Raw genomic sequence first — 23,662 nt, 5'->3', positions numbered from 1 at the left:
TTTCCCTTATAACGAGGATTAAGAGGGGATAAATATTCTAATTACTGATAAAACACACAAGTTTTCCTCTTTTTAAAAAATAATGTCACATTTAAATTCAAATCTGAAAAAATATTTGAGAAACTTCAAAAACAATCTTCCCAAGTTTAAAGGGGGAGGGGGGGAAGAGAGAGAGACATTTTTCAGTTCACATATATCAATAAAGACAATATTTTTGAAATAAAATTGCTTTGCATTAATATTTAGCTAGAATGCTGAAATAAAAAAATTAAAATAATAACGCTCATAGAATATGTAGGTCTAAACTTTTATTTATCAAACAAGTATTATCTAACTGTTGGTAGAGAAACAAAACAAAATTCAGGTTAAAAATAATTCTAAACTGAACATAAAAGAAAAATGAAACTTACAACAGCTGGAGGGAATGTCAGAGGGTTGTGATCTAAAAACAACTCCTGCAACGAAATCATCAGCCTGAGTTGTGTAGGGAGAGTGGACAACCGATTGCCAGAAACATCCAAGCTCACCAATTTTAGCTGGCACATTTCTGAAAGGGCAATATACAAACTTTATTAACATCAATTGATGATATAACTTTCTGTATTACTATATCACAAGTACACAGATTCTCACTGAGATGAAAGATTTAAAACCTTTGAAGATGAAAAAATTTCTTTTCAAAATTAGATAAAATTTCAGAAATAACTAGAATGCAAAAATAAATAAAAGCTAATCGACAAAGGAAGCTATTCTTGTAATCAATTTCATTCTAAGAAGATACAGAACTGTTTTCTTCAATGTACATACTACACACACTTAAATTTTTTATCAGTTGTATTTCTTTGCAAGTTGTGTAATTCAGTTTTATATATATATATAGGTTTCATTTTTTTTTTTACTTTTGAAGTTTAATATTGTGGGCTACTAATTTCAATTTTCCCAGTCTTTTTGACAGGGAGAGAAAATATTCTCTAAAAGAACTATTATAAATTTCAGCAGAATATTATCAAAAATAAGAATTATTCTCGTTATTTATAGAGATTATTTATCACATATATAGGACATATATAGACATCATATATTATTGTAAATATTCTAGAGAATATTCCCCTAAAGATTATTCTTGAGAACTTTACATCTCTAAAAAACTTTAAATTTACCATGTTTTTACTGTGGTAATTTACCATCTACTGTATTCACATGTTTTAATTTAAAATTTCCTATTGGTTTCTAAGGACTAGAACACAAGAAATTAATAGATTTTTCTCCCCTGATGTTAAATAAGTCAAACTGATTATTGGCAGCTTATGAGCAGCACGATGCATTGAAGGATTGTAATATTTTCAGCTAATAAAGACTTCGCATTCCAACATAGGAAAATCATTTGATTATTTTTTGTTCCATAATAGTTTCTATAACGAAGAAAATTGATAACAGGCAGAACATATTCAGATTGAGGGAGGCAGAATATACAACTTCTAATATAAATTAAAAAATATATATATAAGCTCCTAATGTAATTAAAGAAAATCAAAGATGTCTTTAGAAGTAACTTCATTAAAAGAGAAGTTAACTGTTGTTTTAAGTTTCAATGAATTTTCACAAAAGTCAGTAAAACTCACCTAACGGAAGCTCAACCAAAAGATTTCTTCGTAAATTCAAATTTTGAAGAGTGGACACACTTCCAATTTGAGGAGGCAGAATAGTAATTTCATTACAGCTGACATCCTTGTAAAAAAAAATAATTTAGTTATAGCGCCAGCTTTATCTGGAATGGTTTATAGTACCCGAGTGGCATTGTGGTAAGATGCTCGTCTATTATTATGGAGGTTACTGTCAGGTCCCAGGTTTGAACTAGGGGAAGAATATAGATAACAAGATATTTTCTCTCTAACGAGCTTGAGGCAACCACTGATAGATGGCACCTTCATTTCGAATCCAACTTGTTAATGGCAGTAAACTGCGTATAGTGATATGGCAGAAGTTGGTGTGTGATGTAGTAGAACGGTTAATGCTGTTGTCTATTTATAGATCTGCATTAGCAATATCACAGTAGAGGTCACCAAATTCTCTATAAAATATCACATTTTTTCATACAGAAGGCTTTGTTTCAATTGTCATGTTTCATTGAAAAATTATGTTTAAGAAATAAAGTTCTTCATTGGCTGTAAAGGAGACAAGATATCTTATCACAGCCAAAATAAAAAATAAATGATTTTTAAGGAAGTAAGATATTTTGTCAATGCAGAAATACAATAGATTTGACTGAACAGGGGGGGTCTATCCAGACTTTTTTTTATAAGGTCCTACTTTTCTGAAAATTTTCCTTATTTTTGTAGAAAAAAAAAAAAAAAATCACAAATTTTGTAAAAAATAAGTAATTTTATGGGAAGCAAAGTAATCTGGTTAATCTATTGCAAAAAGAAATGAAAATCCAAATTTATGGTTTCATTAACTTATATTTTGTAAAGGGTACGGAAACACCCAAATTTTGGCTGGACAGACCCGGCTGAATATCTCAATTTCTAGCGGAACGGTTAAATCAATTGATCATTGAATACCATACAAGAAAAACTGCAAACCTAACCATAAAAATAAGTTATGAAAATTAAAACAATGCACTGTATCAAGGAAACAGTTATTTTCCGGATATTATGCTGAGGTGAGCTCGGAAAGAAAAGTCATCACGTCTCCGCCGGGACTCGAACCCAGGCCCTCTTGCATACCAGGCAAGCATGCTTGAGGGCCTGGGTTCGAGTCCCGGCGGAGACGTGATGACTTTTCTTTCCGAGCTCACCTCAGCATAATAGATGGAAAATAACTGTTTCCTTGATATCTCTGGCTGAGAAAAAAGCCATCTATATCTCTCTAAATGCACTGTATATTTGATAATTGTATAAATATATATTGGGTAATTTTTAACTTTATTTTTATCACTGTGTAGGGAAGATTTGTTCACATAAAATTTCAGGCACTAAGGCTGGGATTACACTATAAAAGTTTTGTAAAAGATCTTTTACAAAAAATAAAAAAAACCAATGTGCTTATTGTTACATTTGCTCGAACATAACCAATACATTTATTCGTTGAATTTTTCGAGTTTTATAAAAAATCTTTTACAAAACTTATATAATGTAATTCCAGCCTAAGCAGGCATGGATATAACAGGATTTGACTACATATCTATCAACATGTCATTTATATGATTTTTGATTCCAGGACCTCAAAATAAAAATTCATACTTTTTGAATAATTATTCCTAAATGCATTAATAAACATACATAATTTGTTTTTGAAATTTGATATTTCATCATTCAAAGCTAGCTAAATGTTATGATAAATTCAAAATGTGTCATTTTTATTTAAGACTCACTGTATCCAGAATCTCATTAGGTTTTTCAATCTAGTTTTGAAAAGACTTCATTTTATAAAAGCATCTTTATTCCACTGTAACTTAAATTATTTCCTATATCTTTTCATGCAATAAGAAAGGCTATCACAGAAAAAAAAAAAAAAAAAAAAAAAAACTTACCAAAATCCTCACATATTTCATGCAACTGATTTCTTCAGGTATTGATACTAGTCTATTATTCCTCAATATACAGATCTCGAGTGGAAGATTACACAAAGCTACAGGGATGTATGCAAGTTGATTTCGACTGTGGGGGAAAAACAAAAGCAATAATATTTACAAAGAATATATCACCAGTACTATCTTATCTGCATTTATAAAAATGATTTCTTGAATATGTTTACATTGGAAGAACGCAGATGTCGGGATATAATCAAAATGTTTAAAATTTTCAACAGGATGGATGGCATGGACCATGATGTATTAATAAACCATCAATCAACTGCTTCGACAAGGGGACACCAGCATTGTTCAGTAATGGACAATCCCAGGTTGTGGTGTTGCAGGGAGTTTTTCTCTAATAGGGTTGTCAATAAATGGAATAGCTTTCTTCTGGGAGGTTCTGAATTCTAACAGAATTGACATGTTTAAAAAAGTACAATAAACATGGTGGGATAAATAAAGAAGCTATTTGTACTTAGATAAGACAACCGTAATTTTTATATAGTATTAATTATTAGTATTTTTTTTTGTAATATGTTTTACATTGGGTTGCTGTATTTTGGTTATATTTGACATCCATATTTTTTTATGGAACTTTTTTTCAACAGCCTCGTTGGACATTTTGCCTGTTGTGGCATTTGTATTTACTTAAGCATAACTGCATATAGCCTACTTTGAAAAGCCTGGTTTACAGCATCTCTCATTCAGATATGTGTATAAGAATTAGGATCTTTCAAAAAGGTACTTTGCAAAGTAAATAGAAGTTTCTTTCCCCCTCTTTTCTTACACATCTGAACTTTTCATAGCTTTTGTCACAACTGTTCAACTGATCTACCAAATTCTACATGCAGCTTCTTGAGCTCCATACAAATCCAAAAATTCCAAACACTTACATGCATCCATGCCATTCCTATCATGGTAATATTTTATAAAAGCTCATTACTGACTGGAATCAGGGTTGGCATTTTGCCGGCAAAAAGTATATTTGCAGGGATAGTGGCAAAAACTGGTAAAAACAAGGGCAAAAATAGAAAAAACTGGCAAAAATTATTTTATGAATAAAAACATTTGCCTAAATGTGTATTATATGTAGCTGAAACTTGATATCATAACAGAAATCAACTTTATACTGTTGCACTGTGAAGTAATCTGGTGGAAAACACATTCAAAAATAAACAGCGCTACAGTGATAATACGCTATAATGACCCCATGTTATAACGATCATTCATTACAATGCTCTTAGAAAAAGTCAGTTATGTTTTCCTACAGATGAAGGGTCATTATAACAATATACAGTTCTTTTGCATCAATTTTTTTAAATTGAAATGTGTGTGATAGATACTAAGAATAAATAAATGTGGGAAGTATTGATTTGTTTTTATGCTTGGCAAAAACATATTTTTGACATAGGACTTCTTACTCTAGTTTTTTTTCCAGCTATGGCAAAAACTTAATAAAAATTATTGATTATTAAATCAAAATTTACATTCAAAACTATGTCATTTGCATAACAAATGGAAAAACAAATGTATACAAATGCCTCACATGCAAAGATAGGTGGAGGAAAGAATCTATTTTTGCCAGGTCAGTTTTTACCACCTATGGCAAAAAACTGATACAGTAAAATCTTGATATACTCTGTGGTCAAGAAAAAAATATTGTTGTAGAGGGATTTATTGCTATATCAAGCATCGTTGTAGTGAGGCTTCACTGTACAGTAATATCCCAACTACCCTGAGTTATGCGATTTCAGAATTACACGATTTTCTGTGAAAAATACACATTTCTAAAATTCAAGCATCACCACTGGATTATTGCTGAGAAAGTGGTGATCATTAGGTGATAATCGAGTAAAAAAATGTTTTATTCAATTAGAACATATTTAATAAATTATCCTACCAATGTTTTAGAGGTTACAGTATGTAAAGACGAAAACTTTGCCAGGATTTTAGAACGGAATCCAAAGGCGTGTTTGATATCTACTATTGTCACAGAGAAGATCACAATTTTATAAGTGAAGTCCAATGCCAAGTTAAAAAAAATAATTTGTTTAATGTATTGCTCTTTGATGACAATGTCTGCAACTTTCAATTAACTTCAACTCATGGTTGAAATTTTTTTCTTGCCTCCAAACACAAGCAGTTCATTTCTTTCAATTGGTCGAGGTGTTATCAAAACATTCAAAGCATTTTCTCATTTGCGCAGATTTCAGAGTGCAAATAAAGATTTTAAGTCTTTTTTTTACCGGACCAGATTGCAGTCAAAACGCAAGTTAAATTTATGAAGCCCCGTAGAAGAGTACCATAGCATTATAGTCACAGTAAGAAAGAAAAAGACTAAAAAAAAAGAAGTGTTATTTCTATAATTTGTTCCATTATTAATTTAATTAACTAATACCTATATGTATTTCTATGGAAAACTATATCTTGAATCGCACTGTGTTCCCACCCTATTGCATAACTTTGGAGCATTACTGTGCATTGTTTATTTTAGAAAGAATTGGCTTACTTTAAGCAAAATTTGCTACTTCCATTGCAAATGCAATTGCATGAATGGTAGGGGGATTAGATTTTTTAAACGCTTTAGTAAAACAATTTATGCTCATTATTTTGATTGATAAAATTAATACCTATATATATATATATATATACATATATACACACACTGAAGAGCCAAAAAAACTGGTACACGAGTGGGCCTTCGGCTCTGAAAGCCCATATCAATGATGTTTCGTTGAATGGTTCACACGCTGACACTTATTGATGGCCCAGCATTGAAATCTGCAGCAATTTGCGGAAGGGTTGCACGTCTGTCACGTTTAATGATTCTCGTCAGTCCCGTTCTTGCATGATCTTTTTCCGGCCGCAGCGATGTCGTGGATTTAATTTTTTTCCGGATTCCCGATATTCACGATACACTCATGAAATGGTCGTACGTGAAAATCCAAATTTCATCGCTACCTCGGAGATGCTATGTCCCATCTCTCGTGCGCCGACTATAACACCACGTTCAAACTCACTTAAATCTCGATAACCTGCCATTGTAGCAGCAGTAACCGATCTAACAACTATGCCAGACACTTGTGTTATATAGGCATTGCCGACCGCAGCGCCGTACTCCGATTGGTTCCATATTTCTTTATTTGCATACGCATGCCTGTACCAGTGTTTTTGGCTCTTCAGTTTATATATATATCCTTGTTAACATAATTCTTAAACCAGAGTTTGTGTGTTTCAAACAATGTTTTTGTACTAATTTTTTTCTGAAATGATATAAATAAATGTGGCAAGTATGAATTTTTCATGCTTGATAAAAACCCATTACTGCCAGAACATTTTTACCATAGTTTTATTCAGCAATGGCGAAAACTCAACAACTCAAAAATTTATTATTTCCTATATTAAAGTTTGTGTTCAACACTATCTTATTTGCATTTAGAAAAATAATCAAATGCACAATAATGCCTCACATGCACGAATGGGAGGAAAATAAATTTTCGCCACTTGGCAAAAACCTATTTTTACTGGGATGGTTCTACTGCGGTTTTTTCCACCTACAGCAAAAACTTGCCAACCACGATATTAATAGTTTTAAAAAATTTAGAAGTGTTTTGTCCCTAATGGGATACTTTGTGAAGATTCATCCAGAAAGGTACACCTCACAGTTTAGTATCCACTGCTATCAGGGTTTAAGCTAGATAAAAAATTCCTTTCGCGAAAAAGCAAAAATGAGAAAAAAAGCTTTAGCAAAATTCTACAATGCTAATGTAAGGATTGATGGTTGGATGTCTACTCGTTTCATACATCCTGTATGCATTTTTGCAAAAGCAGCTACCACTTCTTTCACATTCTAAGATGTTCTTTCGCATTTTGCGAAAAATGCGCCTGTAGCTTAAACCCTGACTGCTATGTATCACAAAGTTCTATGATTTTTTTACAGCTGGGTGATAGTACAGCTTATTGAAATACCCGGCTGACTAATCCCCCCCCCCCTCCTGAGTGGATGGTCAGATCACACAACTGAGAAACCAAAACATCTTGAAAAATATTTTACATGGGGCATCACAGGGCATTATGGTGACCAATTGCATAGCAATAGCTAAAATTACCTGTTGATGATAAAGCCTGGGCTATATCAACACAACCACCATAAACAATATCTGACCTATAGAAGATGTTGGCATAGCACAGCATGTTCACTATGGTGTGAAATTACAAATTAACAATACAATATAAATATTATTGTAATTACTAGGGATCAGATTTTTATGACCTGAAGATGAAACGTTGCTGATCGGTTAAAAAACCGGAAATTGAAGTTTTGTAACCTATCAGCAATGATGTTTCACCTTTAGGTCATAAAAATCTGAGACCTAGTAATTACATTGCATGGGCAAAAAGTTATTGCACATAATAGAGGTGGGGCTGTATATTGAGATATATCCCAAGACACAATATTATATGAATATGTGTTCCGGTTTTGACAGAGTAGTTTGTAGGAGAGTGTGTGACAAGGTTTAAGGTAGATAAAAAATTTCTTTAGCAAAAAATCGAAAATGAGGAGAAAAGCTTTAGCAAAATGCTACAATGCTAATGATTGATGGTTGGACGTCTACTTGTTTAGTACCTCCTGTACGCATTTTTGCAAAAGTGACTACTACTTAATACAAATACAACGCCACAACAGGCAAATTGCCCAACGACGTGGCTGACTTAAGAACATCATGGATCCCCGAACCATTTTTTGGAGGCCCTACCTACTACCGCTACACCACACATGCACCCCGCGCCCACACACATCCCCCAACGAATCGGTGCATGCAGGAATGTGCGTTAACGTGTAGCGAAACCTGACGTGAAGTTTTTTGTTTCTCTGTAATGCTTGTTATGTGTAGTGCTGCCATCTGCCACCAGTTTTTCTAACTATGAGTGAAGTGTTATGATTGAATGATTTATCGTTGAAGGACTGTTGCTCTCTGTGGCGAGACTTTTTAATGGGGAGATCGGCTTGCATTTGCACCTTGAACATTCTTTACTTCTTTCGCATTCTAAGATTTTCTTTCACATTTTGCAAAAAGTGCGACCCTACCTTAAAGTCAGGGAAAAACTGTACCCTGGTGTGTGACCGGTGCAGCTACACTTTTCATAACCGAAAATAATAATTGAAAAATAATTTTGCACAGCAAAACAATGTGGCTGCTCTAAAACCATAAAAATGTTCAGGCTATTCTAAACGATACAAAAAATCATCAAAAATAATTTTTTTACAAAGGAACTTGAGATTATTTCCGGTTGGGCACTACGCCTGCTAGAGACAGCAATGAGTGTGACTACCAAGTTGGCCATGCTGTACCCTTATGATACAGAGTAACTTATATATTCTTCCTGAACTCCCATCTGTGTTCGACAGTCGACTGGATTTGAAGCTAAAAAACATGTAGGTAGTTTGAAATTTGCAATAAAACAATTTTGCCAACTAAATATTGAGAAACAGTTTGATTTCATTAATGTTTGATTATGTGAATTTAAATTTGGGACAAACAGGAGTTCCCTGAAAGTACTTTTCAGGTCAGTGCATTCATTAGCAGAAAATAAGACATCTAGCCACCCTAAACATTAGTATCAATGCCAATCATTGTTCCCTATCACACTTTTTTTTAAAGATTTCAGACACATCATTTGAAGAAGCCCTCAGAGCAGAATGTTTCGCACTGTTGTTTTGAACAAGCCCTTGGCTGACTGAAAATGTTTTGCGATAAAAATTCCCACAACAGTGTTTTCCACACAGAAGTGTTTTTCTCTTAAAATCCTTCCCAAGATTGTTCTGCAGCTGAAGTGAATGTTCTTTGACATACATCAAAGTCACATATTCTGCTCACGGGGACGGGGAAGGAGGCAAATCTATTCTCTACCCAAAGATGGACGATGGCATGTTCTTCCTTATAGGTGAATTAAGTAGTTGGCAGGAAGACACATACAATAAAGGGCTTTAATGCAGAGCAGAATATATACATTGTAAAAAATTCAACTGGCATGAAATTTTTTCAACAGTAAATCTAATAAAATGGCTCTGAAGAGAACACTATCATTACAGGTTCCATTCACTACATATTTATCTATTTTTAACCAGACTCTAAGCAAGAGTCTGGTCCAGACTCTTTATATTTGTTTAGACTTTCCTACGTTCTGAAGACATATTATGTCATAGTTACCATGCCTTTGTTTTTGCTAACAAATTCAAGAAAAAATAGTTTTACGAATATGAAACGCTTAAAATAATAGGTATAGCTAGATACAGCGAAACTCCTCAATAATGATAATATTGCTCAACACTGATTTTGTTCTCAAAAATTTTAGGACAACTTTGGGACGCTGATTTAGAATCTGGCATTGGTTTTGTAAGGTTGACTCTAGTTGTTGAGATAAAGTGAAAATTAAATTTCAATGGTAATACATAAGCAGAAGCAGCATACAAATCATATTGAAAATAGGCCTATGTGTTATCTGAAAAACTACAACCAATTTGGCAAAACCAACATCAGTTGACAGCCCCTAAAAAACAGCCTAACAACCTTAGTTGACATCCTAAAAAAACTATTAAAATTTCCTTACGAAGTATGTTCCCCTATATAATGATATTACTCTCTCTCTGATTCCAACACATATACCATAATATTAATATATTTCATCTATAATCTGCTAAATCCAGTGTTCATAAAAATACTTCCTCCAGGATCCCTTGAGTATTGTTATATAAGAGTTTTACTGAAAAACACCTATGTATGCATAACAAAGGTAGAAAAAAAACAATTTGCTGCTAATACAAACCTTAAGTCTAAATACGAGAGAGATTGCAAATTGATGATGGCATCAGGAATGAAACGAATGACATTATGATAACAATCCAATTGCTCGAGAAGACGACAACTGCAGATCTGTTCAGGAATTTCACTGAGGCGATTTTTGGACAGGTCTATATCAATAGAAAAGAAAAATACAGCCCACACTCATTATAACGACCATTTCATTACAATGAGCGATAGGATAAGTGCCAAATATTTTCACACACACACACAGAACTCTATCATATATGTATCACATTTGATATAACAAACCTCCAACATAAGTTTTCGATGGGACAAGGGGGTCATTAGGCCTATATTACACGTCAACTGTATAATTTTTGATGGTGAAACCTAATAAAAGGCGTGTAAAAAACAACACTATAAGCCAGTGGTTCTTAACCTGGGGAAAAACTGACTATTCAGAAAAATTGATGATAAAAATTGAATTTTTTTTATTGTTCAAGAAAAATGAATCCAACGGACATTCAGACACATTATAGCTTTCGTTCATAGAAAATGTGTCATGCAAAACTTGGTTTTTTTCTGATTAACAATTATACTTGTTTCAATTGAAAAAAAACAATACTATTAATAATCAGATCGTCCTGAATCTGCCTGTCTTCACTCCAGCTGATTGGAGTGAAGGCAGGAGTGAGTTCAGCTTCTATTCAAAGCTGAAAATCTAAATGCCTCTAATGCTGCCTCAGCGTCATTGAGAGCTGAAATACCTGCTTCCACTCCATTTACAACTAAAGATGCCTGCTATCCCTCAGGTGCAGATCTAGCAGGGGAAGGGGGGAGATAGGAATGATTAACTACCCCCTCCCAAAAAAAAAAAAAAGAAATGGAATAGTATGTTTTTGGTTTAGTTTTTGAATTAATTCTCATTAAAAAAAAAGTCAAACAAAATTAAATATTAACCATAGTTGAAAATAGCATCAAATAATAAGTAAAAGAATTTATAGAAATTAACGGATAATTAACCTTTTCAGCGGCAATCCCAAGATATCTCGTTAAACTTAATCTGCTTTATTTCAGCCACCACAAAATATTGTCTTCTAAAAACATGTTACATTTTTTTTACCTCCCTCAATCAATCAACTGCTATTACTGAACCAGAGACTGTCTCTGACCAAATCCAGAGCTTTTTCTTTCGCTCTCCTAAGATGTTTAATTTAAAAGAGCTCTGGTTTATATTTATATCCCATTATTTATATATCAGGAAGAATTTGTATTGTTCCAAGGTTGTATTATTCCAAAGTGAGTCCTTGTTTTCTCTTATTTTCAATCCCCCTACCTGGTTTAGGATGTTATATTTCTAATCTTGATTCCCTATTTAGTCTGAGCGTTATAGTTTTTGTTGTTCATTTTTTATTCTAACAGCCATAGTGTCCTCCTTTTTTCTTGGCAAAAAAAGACATCAGAAAGCATGACTCCTTTTCACTCTTGGCGACTTCTCATGATGCTTTCTGACGTTTTTCCTCGCCAAAGAAAAAAATCCCAACACATCGCCATAAGGAATTATACTAGCTGTTCCCGAATTTGTCACTCTGGGAAGTAGCTAATTTAGTTGCCACCCCTGTTAGTATGCCTCTGTTTGTAGGTCTATTCATGGCCTGTTTCTAACACGGGAGGCCCCAAAAATTTCTTTCGTATTTTAGAAGACACTGCCAACACGCCACCCTCCAGTATGCCTATACCTCAAAGACTACATATACAGGACCCAAAAATTTTCGCCGAGGTCCAGAGCTTATAAAAAAAAAAAACCAAGTCCTGGGTAGGGCTATACCGTTTTCCATCAAAACAAATAAAATCTACATGTCCAACCAATGCGTTAATGCAAGATATATCTATAACACCATAGTCATTATACCTGCATATATGACATCGGAGAGATCGTACTTGCACGATAGCTGTGGATATTCTTTGAGCTTGCGACAATTCAGGTGCAGTTCTCCGCTAGACTGAGCATCTTCAAACACACGCTCCACACTACGGACAGATGATGATGAGCTTGGACTGCCATGCACGGAGTTTGTCATGGCCATTTTCGTGTATACAAACGTACATTTCTTGCATTGAAATTCATTAACTCTCTCAACCGACCTCTTTTTTTTTCTTTAAGCGATTGCTAGTGTCACGCAAAACCACCAAGTTACCGTTATCATAACTTCAACGCAGTTTAGAGATGAGAAGCTCCGCGCAATTCACTCCAACCTTAAAAAAAAAACAACAACAATTAAACAACCGTTTCAATTCCGCATAAATGGTAATTATAACGATTAAATGCATACCACGAAACGTACCAACAGTGGACAGCCATCATCAAAATGTTAATTTTCGGCCCCGGAAGAGAAGTATAGTTTTTTATGATTTCGCTTCCATTTCTTAAATAAATATCCTTCCTGATTCACATTAAAAAAAAAAAACACAGAAAAATACAATTATTACGAAATTCACAAAGCATATAAATAATTTAAAAAGTTATTGAATGGACTCATAAGCATGTTTTCTAATACATTATTTTTGAAATTTATTAGTGTACACTGAAGGAGAAAAGCACCTTCTCATTTGAAAGTCCTCGTGAGCGGTAGCCTAGAAATGTAAACAAATGAGTTTTCTTGAAAGTTTTTTTTTTTTACTATAGCAACAAATAATATGTTTGATGAAATACATTGAAAATTGAAAATGAATGATCTTCGAACAACTTCGCGTTCTGTTTCCTCCGTCAAGGTTTCTTGGTTCGAGTTTCTCTTGAATCCATACCTCCTAGAGCAGCACCTTGCTCAAGAAAATCCAGGTGAATATAGAGCCTACAGTTATTCCACTGTCAAGTCTATGAAATATATGATCAGTAATGTTTGTTTTTGCTTACACATAAATAATTTAATGTAATTATGTTTTATATTGAGAGATAGATGGCTTTTCATTGCTAGATTGACCATATTTCCTCGAGAAAAATACGGAAACTCTGTTCGCGAATACCTGACATTGCCAAATAGTCGACAAATCACGGTGAAATTGCCAATTACGACAAAAATTTTCAAGTTGTTTCATACCTCACCCTCCCCCCGCGCATTTAAGTTTGAAAAGATTATCATAATATGTTTGTGGTGATTTGAGTATTCCAAATAATTTCTGGAACGCAATCTCAGTCTTAAAAAACTGCTAGGCCCTCCTCACACGGGGAAACTAAAGTCCGGCAACTGATAAGAGAAACCATTTCCAGAAAACCAGCGCGCATATTTCAATAGACGCCCTCACACGAGGAAATTGCCGTATTGGCGACGAAATATCGAACGCGACTCAATCACTTGGCGACTGGCATGCTAGTCGCCGCCAACTTTAGTTGAAGAAACCAAGAAACTGCCTCTAGCATTCCTTCATATTTTCGTCATTCGAGTAAATTGAAAATCAATCCAGAGTATATATATTATATGTAATAAATTATCAGTTGAAAGAATATGAAATTTTGACAAATTTCAGCTCACAGGTAAATACGATTTCTTTATTTAAATTTATACTATTTTTAAATTATAATAAAATCAGGGGAGTCGGAGTTGTTTCGAAACTGTGGGTGCTCGTCTTTAGTTTTATATTGGAAATTTTAATTTCTGAATCAATTCTAGAGGTGCTCGGATCCATGTCACAAATTACCGTGGGTGGTTGAGCACCTCCGGCTATGACGCCACTGAATGAAACGGGTCTGTGGTAAACACATGGGCACACCCTCCCCCGGGGGAATTTCAAAAGAAGATGGGGAATCACGAAAATTAGATCTGGTAAAAAATTTCAGGAGTAATCAAGTGAATTTGCCAAGTAGGGCCTCGGGAAAAAAATACATGGCTCGGGGGCCCATGATGCTCTTAAAAGATGGCCCTGGGGGTAAGCACCTCCAGAAATTTTCAAAATACCGCCTACTTTCACAACATGTACCAAAACAAGCACGTGTCGTATAGGAATGGTCCCTGATTTTCCCCCTTGCTTGGAATGTCTGTAATTTAGGTCACATACCCGCACATCTGTGTGTGGGAGTATTCGGGGAAAAGCATTGCCTTAAACGTAAATAATTCATATTGTTTGTGTGTAGTTTTGCCTACAGTTAATTTTTTGCTTCTCGAAAACCGTAGGTTTCGCCGTTTCATCTAATGAAAGCACTCAAAATCCTATGTGACAATAACTAATAAACACACACAATAACTTATATAATAATCAATCCAACATATACGTACCGAGAGGCATACTTATTGAGGGAAAACAGACATTTTATTGCGAATTTTTTTTCCACTGAAATCACTCAAAGCAAATGAAATTATACTAAAAAATTATATAATTTTTCCATTTTATTTTCATTTCAAAATGATATCACTTTGAATAAAGAAATTACGTATTTACCTGTGAGCAGAAATTCTGTAGTAATTTCACTTTTATAATAGAAGCTGTTTTACTTATTTCTTTGTAACGATTTTTATTTAAATATTAATAAATAAATTTCGATTTTTCCTATCCCGGTTAACAAGATAGTATTGGAAAATAAGAAGGAGAACTATAGACTGTGCTGTTTTTACTCAATTTCCCGGGCTTTGAATATTTTTTTAGTAGCGCCGCGTGAGGGAGACCGGGCAACTCAACTCTTTCAAATCAACTCAACTCTCAAGTTGAGGCAACTCGGGTTCGATTTTAGTTTACCCATGTGAGGAGGGCCCTAGGGCTATTGGCAACTACACTCAAAGTGGGTGTCACGTCTACTAGGAGCGCCCTCAACCTTTGTCAGGGGCATTTCAGCAAGCTGGAGATATTCATTTGTGTGCCTATTTATGTTTTGAAATGTTTTTTTAATAAGTGAAAATATCCGCTAAACTATTATAGGGAACCCCGCAGGTGAACCATCAACTCGGCAAGAGACCTGCGGTGACAAAAGTTTGAGAACCATTGTCCTATAATAACAACAATATTTAGATAAAGGTAAAGTTAATAGAGAGCTAATAGGAGGCCTCCCTCATGTCAGCTGAGAAAGCAGAACTAAAACTCAGTTTCTGAAACTCGAACTGGTGTGCTGGTAAGACACTGAAAGTGTTGTACAAAATGCGTAATATTCAAAGGAAATGGAAATATATATATATATATATATATATATCACTAGAAATAATGGCCGCTCGTCAAACTCATAGTTAGAGTTATGAAAATTACATGTATAAACGTTCTTGATGGAAGTTACAAATTAAAGTGAACTCCATTTAAAAAATGGAATTAACTGGGACATTATTGCAATAAAGTTAGGAAGGCCAGAAAAAACTGGGACTGGAAATATGGGATGTATGGTCACCCTATTCATAATGGATAAAGTAATGGATTTTCCATGGTGTAGATCAGTGATTCCCAATGTGGGCGTTAACGCCCCCCTGGGGGGTGATGAAATGTTCCAGGGGGGCGGTAGAAACTACGGGTATAGCATAGGATTCTATGGGTTACATTGCGTTGGGGGGCACTGGGAGAAAAAAATTTCTGAAGAAGGGGGCGATGGGACAAAAAAGGTTGGGAAACTACGGTGTAGATGGTAGCATGCTTCCTGGTTTGTAAGAGGGCCTGGGTTTGAGTCATGGTGGAAACCATATGACTTTTCCTTGAGATTTTACCGTGGTATAACATCAGAAAATATTTGTTTCCTTACATTTTATATTATTATGTGAATAAAAGATGTTCTTTATGTTGGACACAAATGAGCGAAATCATGATAGCCAAATGAAGTTTAGGAACAATCACAAAATAAGGGTACTGCCAAGGACTATTTCTTGAGAGCAGCTATAGTATAATCCCTTTTGGCGATGAGTTGGAGATGTTTATCTTTTGTTAGAAAAATGCCAGAAAACATGACAAGAAATCACCAAGAGTCATGCTTTTGGATGTCTTTCTGGCCAAAGAAAAAAAATCTGCAACATATCGCAAAAAAGGGAAAATACTATAGCTGTTGAAATGAAAAAAAATGCCTATAAAAACAATAAACATTCTCAGACTAAAGGAGGGATCAAGATCAAAATATAATGTTCTAGACTAGATACGGGATTGAAAAAAAAAACCACTACTCTTTCAAATAAAACAATGGTTCTTTTTTTTTGCTTTTCTCATATATAAATAAATTTTCTTGTGAATAGAATTGAAAACCCAGACTTTCAAATAATGCAACGGTCAAGGCAAAAGAAAAAGCTCTCTGCGTTTGGTCAAAAACTGTCGCTGGGTTCAATAAAAACATAATTTTGGGATTAAAACTATAACAACTGGCAGGACAGTCCTCCAGGCAAAAAAAAATTTCTGAAACCCCCTATCTGTCCAGAAATGCTTGTTTACAAATTTATTTGCTTAATCTTAAAAATCTTAACCAGATCTCGTTATCGTGAGTCCCAGACCTTCACAGGGGTCCCATGTGTTAAGGGGTGCACTTAGTAGCCTGGCCTAATATTGCCTAAATTCATGGGATTTATTCACAAGTTTTTTTGGATAATTAATTCATTAAAAAAGTTTCTTGCTGCTGGGTTAAATTTTTTTAATTCTTCTGAAGAAAACTCACTTCCTATCCCTATCTTTCTTGGGTTAAATTCAATTCACTTTATGCAAATATGTTGCGGAACCAATTGATCGTGTGAAGCGAGGGACACCTGTATATCTTCACAGGCCCGTCGGGGAGGGGGGCATTGCCCCCCTGGCTTTTGAAAATACATTACAAATGGATAGGACTTAATGGACACTAACAAAAGTTGAAATGACGGCCCTGTATCTTCGATAGAAAATTGCTACTTGTACAGTTTTGCAAAGAAAGAAAATTTACACTAAATCAAAAATCAAATATAATTTTAATGTTCACCAACTAAGTAAAACAGTTATAAATATTGAAATCTGAAGGCATTGAATTATCTATCTGCAGATTTTTTTATTCATTTTGTTGTATGGGCACTATTTTTTTCTTTTTTAGATCCAGGTCCTACTGATTTAATTGTGAGTTTCTTGTCAAATTGCTCAAGTATTGCAACAGACAATGGCAATCGCAGTTCGAACAGTATTTTCAGTGAGGAACCAGATTTAGAGATAGATGAAGAAAAATGTAAGTTAATGTAATGTATTTGCTTGATGTATTTGGTATAGGCCTAAACAGTTAAAAATATTTACGCCCTAGCCTATCACTCGATTTATATTCAATTTATTCAACATTGAACATGTGTGTGCCATATTTTTTCATCTCAATATAAAAAAATTAATTTTTCGAGAATAAATTCTCAGTAATTTAATCTTAATTCAGTGGATCCTGTTTGTAACGTTTTAAAAAAATTGTCATGAAAAAATGTTTCAAACAAGAAAACGCTTTAAACCTGAAATATTTATGAGTATTACACTAAGATGGGACCACAAAAACAAGTGACACTAAGCGGGAAGACATTATAAGCAGAAACATTATGAATGCGATTCGCTGTAATTGGTGAGCAGGGGTTGACGAATAAAAAAAATATTTATTTTTAGTAAAATTTCTTGAGAGCCAAGAATAATTTAAATTTCAATAAAAACAGTCCAAAATAATTTTTTTCTGCTTCTCAGAGACTTTATATCCTTTTCCTATATTAAAAAAACATCCTGTCAAAATCATAGTTTTGTTCTATTCATAGACTTTAATTTAGCAATCACATCCATAATTTGTGGCTCTGGGGTTTGTCAAGCTCTGTCGGTGAGCAGATAAATAAGTTACTTGCATGAGTATGCAGTATCATAAAATGACTGTCAATATACAAGCCCCTAGCAGCCTCAAAAATCAATGAATGTGAATTAAATTTGAGGCATAGGTGTTTCAGAGTATGCATGAGAATGAGAAAAGAAATAAAAACCCCTAGTTTTCACGATTACATTCGCAGCAGCGAAATTTCAAAAAATTCAATTGCTGGCAACACTTACTTTTTATGCATTGCTAAAAAATAGGTATAGTGAGAGAAACCATAAATGCTGCTGTATTTGTACCTGTTGCACCATAAATGCTGGCGCAAGATGTAGACAAAGAAAAAGAACCTCACAAGGGGTTGGTGATCTAACAATTTGGTAGGAAAGACTTCCTACATCAGTAAATAATGTGATCTGCATTGTTTTTTTGTTCCTCATCTCATGTTTCTTTGTCTATATTCAGGGCCAGCATTTATCATACTACAGGTACTGTTCTAACACTATTTATATTTTTTTTGCTGCACCAACTACTTTGCAGCTCATAAAAATTAGTGTTGCCATTTGGATTTTTTTGAAATTTTGGCACTGTAACATAACTATGAGAGCTAGGTTTTTCTTTTCCTTCTCATTCTCAAGCGCATACTCTGAAATACCTGTACCTCAAATTTCATTTGCATTTGTAGATTTTTGCAGTTATCAAGGGCTCGCATATCCATTGAAGTTATTTTATTACTACAGTGTATGTCTGTATACATACAGCGGAACCTCTCAGTTATGGACACCCTTGGGATAGAAAATTTGTCAACTAACGGGGAGTGTCTTGTTGTGACATAATTTTGAAAAAGTGTCTGTTAATGGGTGGTGTTCGCTAATGGGGAGTGTCTGCTATGGGAGGTTCTACTGTATATGCATATTTTTTAGCTGATAAGCCTGTAAGCTTATATTCATATTTTTCAGCCGATGAGACTGAAAGCAAAAGATTTTTTGAAAGCAAAAGAAAGAAAAACCAAGCTTTAAAATTACTTGCTCTGAAAGTTGGTGCATATCTAAGATGGGACTTGAACCTCCTAGAGAAAAAGTATGCTTATTTTTCTTCAGTTGCATCAAATATGATTCATTCACTTTTAGAAAATGTGATTGAAATAATAAATGAATAATTAACATTTTAATAATAATAATTATTGAAAAAATTACTAAAAAAAATAAATATTGATTATAATCAGTGTATTTTAGTTTTTTTAGAATAAGTGGATGAAATTACATTTTTCATGATCCTCTTGTTCCATTCATTTTAAATACACATATATCTATCAACATATACAGTGAAAACCCCATTAATAACCATACTATTTTCTGATTTGGCGCACTTTTCATATTAATATATTCCATCTATAACGTATAACTCTTCTATAACAATAAGTTTCTCCTGCCTTCTCTGTATCATTATATATGTGTTTCACTGTATTATACAAAGAAGGTTGCATGCTTGTCATGGCTTGACAAATCTCAGGCACCAGGTTGCGATGGTGACAAAAATATCTTCACTTTGGCCTGAAATTTTGTATGTGTGATGACTAGATTTTGGGGTCTGAAAGGTAACACAAAATTTTTGGAATTTGTGTAACTTTCATGTGGTTATTAAATTTGAGTCAAGGACAACACAAAAATGTCCAAATTATGTCAGCATATCTACCAACATGAAAAGCGTTTTCAAGTCCCAGAAATTTGGTACCTAAATCTTCTTACGATCCGTCAAATCCTATTGTATATTAGTATCATACTATATATACTGTATTTTAACATGTATAAAGAAGCCCCGGATCTTTTGGGCTTAAAATTTGGACAAAAGTTGAAAAGATATGTCTATATAAAAAACGTGTGCATGTATAAGGAATCCTTCTTATTTTTGGGACTCAATTTTCGGCAAAAAGAAGTTCCTTAAGATTTAAAATGTGATATATCTTGCCCAGAAAAAAACAGGTGTGCTTTTATATATATATATTTGTTTAAATAATAGGAATTTCTGGTATTGTAGCCCATTAAAAACCTGATACTTAATGCGAATATATCTTTGACCACGGTTTTGATAAATCCCAGGCCCCAGGTCGTCATGGAGACTGGAAAATCGGTACAGGGTCCTAGAATTACCTACCTATGATGGCTAAATCAGAGCCCTCTGAGGATGACACAAACTTTCCTGATTTAATAATTGTGTCTTCCAACATGGGAAGGGGTCATTAAAAAGGATTAAAGAAACATTATTTAGGGCCCTATTTCTTAGAAAAATCATGCTAGACTCCTTAGAAATTAACCATTTTTTTATTGATTTGTCAAGCCCTTAATGGTTGTGCAGTTGAGTGTCTATGTAATTTTGCTGTGTTTTTCCTAAAAATTGATATTTTATTTCACAGTAATACTTGATTTTCAGATTTTTGTGCTTTAATAAACAGGATTAAAGTTTATGAATTAACTGATTTTGCTTTTCAGGTTACCCATTACTATGCAACAGTCATTGTTGAAAGAATTATTAAAAATAACAGGCCATGAAATAAGACAAAGTGGAGAAGTTTATACCGATTCATTGGACCCAAATCCAAATGCAATTTTTGCATTCTTATTGTATTATACATGGTAATTTTTTCATCTTTTTTTTCCTTTGAAATTCAAAATTCCATAGTTATGATGCTATTATTTGGTTTTCTAAGTTAATATCAAACAGTAAGTTCAAACGCTATTGATTAAAAAATAAATATATAGTAAAACTATTGATATGTATGCAATGCATGTTAACAATAAATATTGATTAAATAGAAATTTAATGTCAAAGTTGAAAAAAATTAGTTGCTTCTGGCTATCAGATATAAAATATAATAAGTGGTATTTTCAAATGAAAAATCTCATAGATGAGAAATATATATTTAGTGCAGTTTTGTTAAAATATATACTTTCTTCTCAGGGCTCTTCGCTCAGTTATAGAAGGAAGCTACCCTTCAAGAGGATCAAGGACAAATATACAAATGTTTGTATTTTTCTTCATTGGAATTGGTTCTTTTTATTAAATCTTTAATTTACAAAATTGCCAATATCTTAAATTGTTTGTATTTTTTTGGAGTCATCTGTTGCAGAAAAATACTTTTATTACAATTCAGACTTGCAGCACATTGGGAGGAAATCACATTGTATCAGTGAAGAAATTTACTTTTTAAATTTTTGTTAATTTAATGATAGATACTTAAATTTGATCATTATTTCTAGTTCACTGTAAACAGTTAGGAGAACTTTTTTTAACATTAAGGTTTTATTTCAATAATTCTTTAGGGTGTGTTATTTATTTTCTCTGTTTTGCAGCATAAATTCAGACTTTACATGAACTAAATTAGTGTGATTTTTAATTCATATTGTTTTATCTGAAAAAATGTGTTTACATTTGTGGTAATATTAGTAGCAAAGAAAACCTATGTGTTTCCATATTAGAATCCACCCTACATTAACTTCATTTGATTTAAATGAAATTCTTTTCTTTATAGTCCTGGTCAAGTTGATCCCTCCATAGTCTCTCCTAATGTGATCGAATCAATCATGAGAAAGGTAACACTTTGGGAATCTATTTTGATAACCATAAATTTAGAAATTCATTGAATTACTACTACTACTTAACTGTACATGCACCTTGTACACATTCCTCTACAGAATTTCAAACAAATCTGTACGCGTCCTAACATGTGTGATTGTATGTACACATGTGGCCCTAACATATATACGTTGTTACAGTTGTGATTGTTTTGTGCTCATCAAATTACTGTAAATAATATCTGTACTTTATTGGCAATAGCATGGGAGAAGGAACTTAAATTATTGATTTATTTAAATCTTTTAGAATTAAGGAGTAACCTTATTTAAGAAATTTCTTCCTTTAATGACATAAAATACTATGTTATACATTGAATTTATGAATTTTTTCAGCTTCAAGATGAGACACACATAGCAACAGAAGCCTTAGAGGATTGGCTTAAGTCCTCTTCAAGAGTACAGATGCCAACCATGAGTTGTTTTGGTTTCATAACTCATGAATGCCCTCATCCTGTTCATCACTGGGATCAAGGTGCTACTTTAGAACAAGAAGAAATAGTTTGCCAGGTGTGTAACAATGTAACAATTATCACATTTAAAATACCCTTTATACAAATACAATGCCACAACAGGCAAAATGCCCAACAAGGTGGCTGAGAAAAAGATGCCCATAACAAATATGGATGTCATATATCCTCTTTGTTGAAAAGTGAACTTAAACATAATATTTTGGTTTTTTTAATGTTATAATTTTTATAGTGTTTTAGTGTTTTTTATGAATTATGCTGCATTAAAATTTAATTAACCTAAATGTTATGGATATGTTTGAATTTTGCTTTTCTCTGTCACATATATTAATGTTTAATCATAAAATTTTATAGCATTTTATGTTTATCATAATTTATTTTTGTATCTCCATGGTATGTTTTTTTTTTCAGAGGAAAAGTAAATTTTGAAAATAATAATCTTTTTGCTTTATTTTTGATAATAAACACATTTAATAAATGTTCTAATTCATTTAAGAAATGAAATTCTAAAAAGATTTAAAAAATTATTTTTGGAAATTGTAATCCATATTTCATGACAAATTTAAAGATAAACAATAAATTTAATTTACTAACATTTTAAATATTTCATTAACTCTTGATAAATTTCATAAAAATTAATAAATTTAATAATGTAATAAATTTTTCAGCTTTTATTTGTGATTTTTTTCTGTGATTATGATAAATAATTTCTGCGATTACGATTTTTTTACTGAAATTTTAATCACTTTCTTTTGTTTGAATTTTAGTTGTCATACACTTTGGGCAGATTCTACTTCCTTCAAGAAAACTATGAAATGGCCAATAAGCATTTTACAAGGTCTTCTGATCTGTTGCAAGAAGTAAGTTCTACATCCACCAGTTCAGTGGTGCCTTGGCTTTATCAGTGTTTGAAATTGTAATTCAAGTTTGCAAGTGAAAAAAATTTGCTAAAAGTCACCAGTTTGCTATAAAATTCTAGATTAAAGAACTTGAGATGTTTGAAATAAAGAAACAAGTGGTAAATTTTGTATAATAAAATTGTATAAATATTTAAAAATTTATATTGTCTATTACAAAAACTTGTATGTTAAAAGAAAAAACCTTTATCAGAGCCAGGGCCCATCACCCCCCCCCCCTCAATATTTGCCACTATCTTCATATTATAATACCTATTGAAAAAGTAGATTTGAGCTCCTCCAAATATTTCCAATAACTTTATGTGTGGGTCTGGGTGCTTAAGTCAAAGCGTTCTGCATTTTCTGAACTATAGTGTGTAAGCAAAACTACTTTTCTTCTGCATACAATACACTATACCATGCCATGCTTAATGATTTTCATAAAGTGTTAATGGTGTGTGGATATGGAACAAATTGGTCATATTTTAATCACTTCATGCGGGAAACGATTCAAAATATGAGATTTTAATGATTTAAGTAATTTTCAGGAAT

The 23,662-nt window shown here is 33.2% G+C and overlaps 2 protein-coding genes across 3 annotated transcripts in view; one reads left to right on the top strand and one right to left on the bottom strand.

Moving 5' to 3' along the window:
- Lrch (Leucine-rich-repeats and calponin homology domain protein) overlaps positions 1-12,769 on the bottom strand; it is a 37,064-nt gene extending 24,295 nt beyond the window's left edge. The window contains exons 1-6 of one of the 2 annotated variants that reach the window (XM_089241321.1): positions 12,726-12,769; positions 12,293-12,636; positions 10,403-10,547; positions 3,533-3,659; positions 1,623-1,728; positions 411-547 (exon numbers count right to left, since the gene is read on the bottom strand). In XM_089241321.1, the coding sequence (XP_089097447.1) occupies positions 411-547; positions 1,623-1,728; positions 3,533-3,659; positions 10,403-10,547; positions 12,293-12,467 (690 nt within the window). In that variant the 5' untranslated portion in view covers positions 12,468-12,636; positions 12,726-12,769. Of the gene's footprint in view, positions 1-410; positions 548-1,622; positions 1,729-3,532; positions 3,660-10,402; positions 10,548-12,292; positions 12,637-12,725 lie in introns of those variants that run through there. The other variant, XM_089241320.1, reaches the window with a different exon arrangement.
- A 223-nt stretch (positions 12,770-12,992) lies between these two features.
- IntS8 (integrator complex subunit 8) overlaps positions 12,993-23,662 on the top strand; it is a 31,164-nt gene continuing 20,494 nt past the window's right edge. The window contains exons 1-8 of the mRNA XM_089241317.1: positions 12,993-13,219; positions 17,387-17,515; positions 19,075-19,195; positions 20,605-20,748; positions 21,074-21,136; positions 21,645-21,705; positions 22,081-22,254; positions 22,982-23,074. Of these exons, the coding sequence (XP_089097443.1) occupies positions 13,108-13,219; positions 17,387-17,515; positions 19,075-19,195; positions 20,605-20,748; positions 21,074-21,136; positions 21,645-21,705; positions 22,081-22,254; positions 22,982-23,074 (897 nt within the window). The 5' untranslated portion in view covers positions 12,993-13,107. The remainder of the gene's footprint in view (positions 13,220-17,386; positions 17,516-19,074; positions 19,196-20,604; positions 20,749-21,073; positions 21,137-21,644; positions 21,706-22,080; positions 22,255-22,981; positions 23,075-23,662) is intronic.

Source organism: Pholcus phalangioides, unplaced genomic scaffold (genome assembly GCF_987345545.1).
Source record: "Pholcus phalangioides strain wild (caught in Gottingen) unplaced genomic scaffold, Ppha-v1.0 ptg000013l_1, whole genome shotgun sequence".
Taxonomy (NCBI): Eukaryota; Metazoa; Arthropoda; class Arachnida; order Araneae; family Pholcidae; genus Pholcus; species Pholcus phalangioides.
Note: the sequence above shows the minus strand (reverse complement) of the source record. Positions and strands in the feature narration are given on the sequence as shown.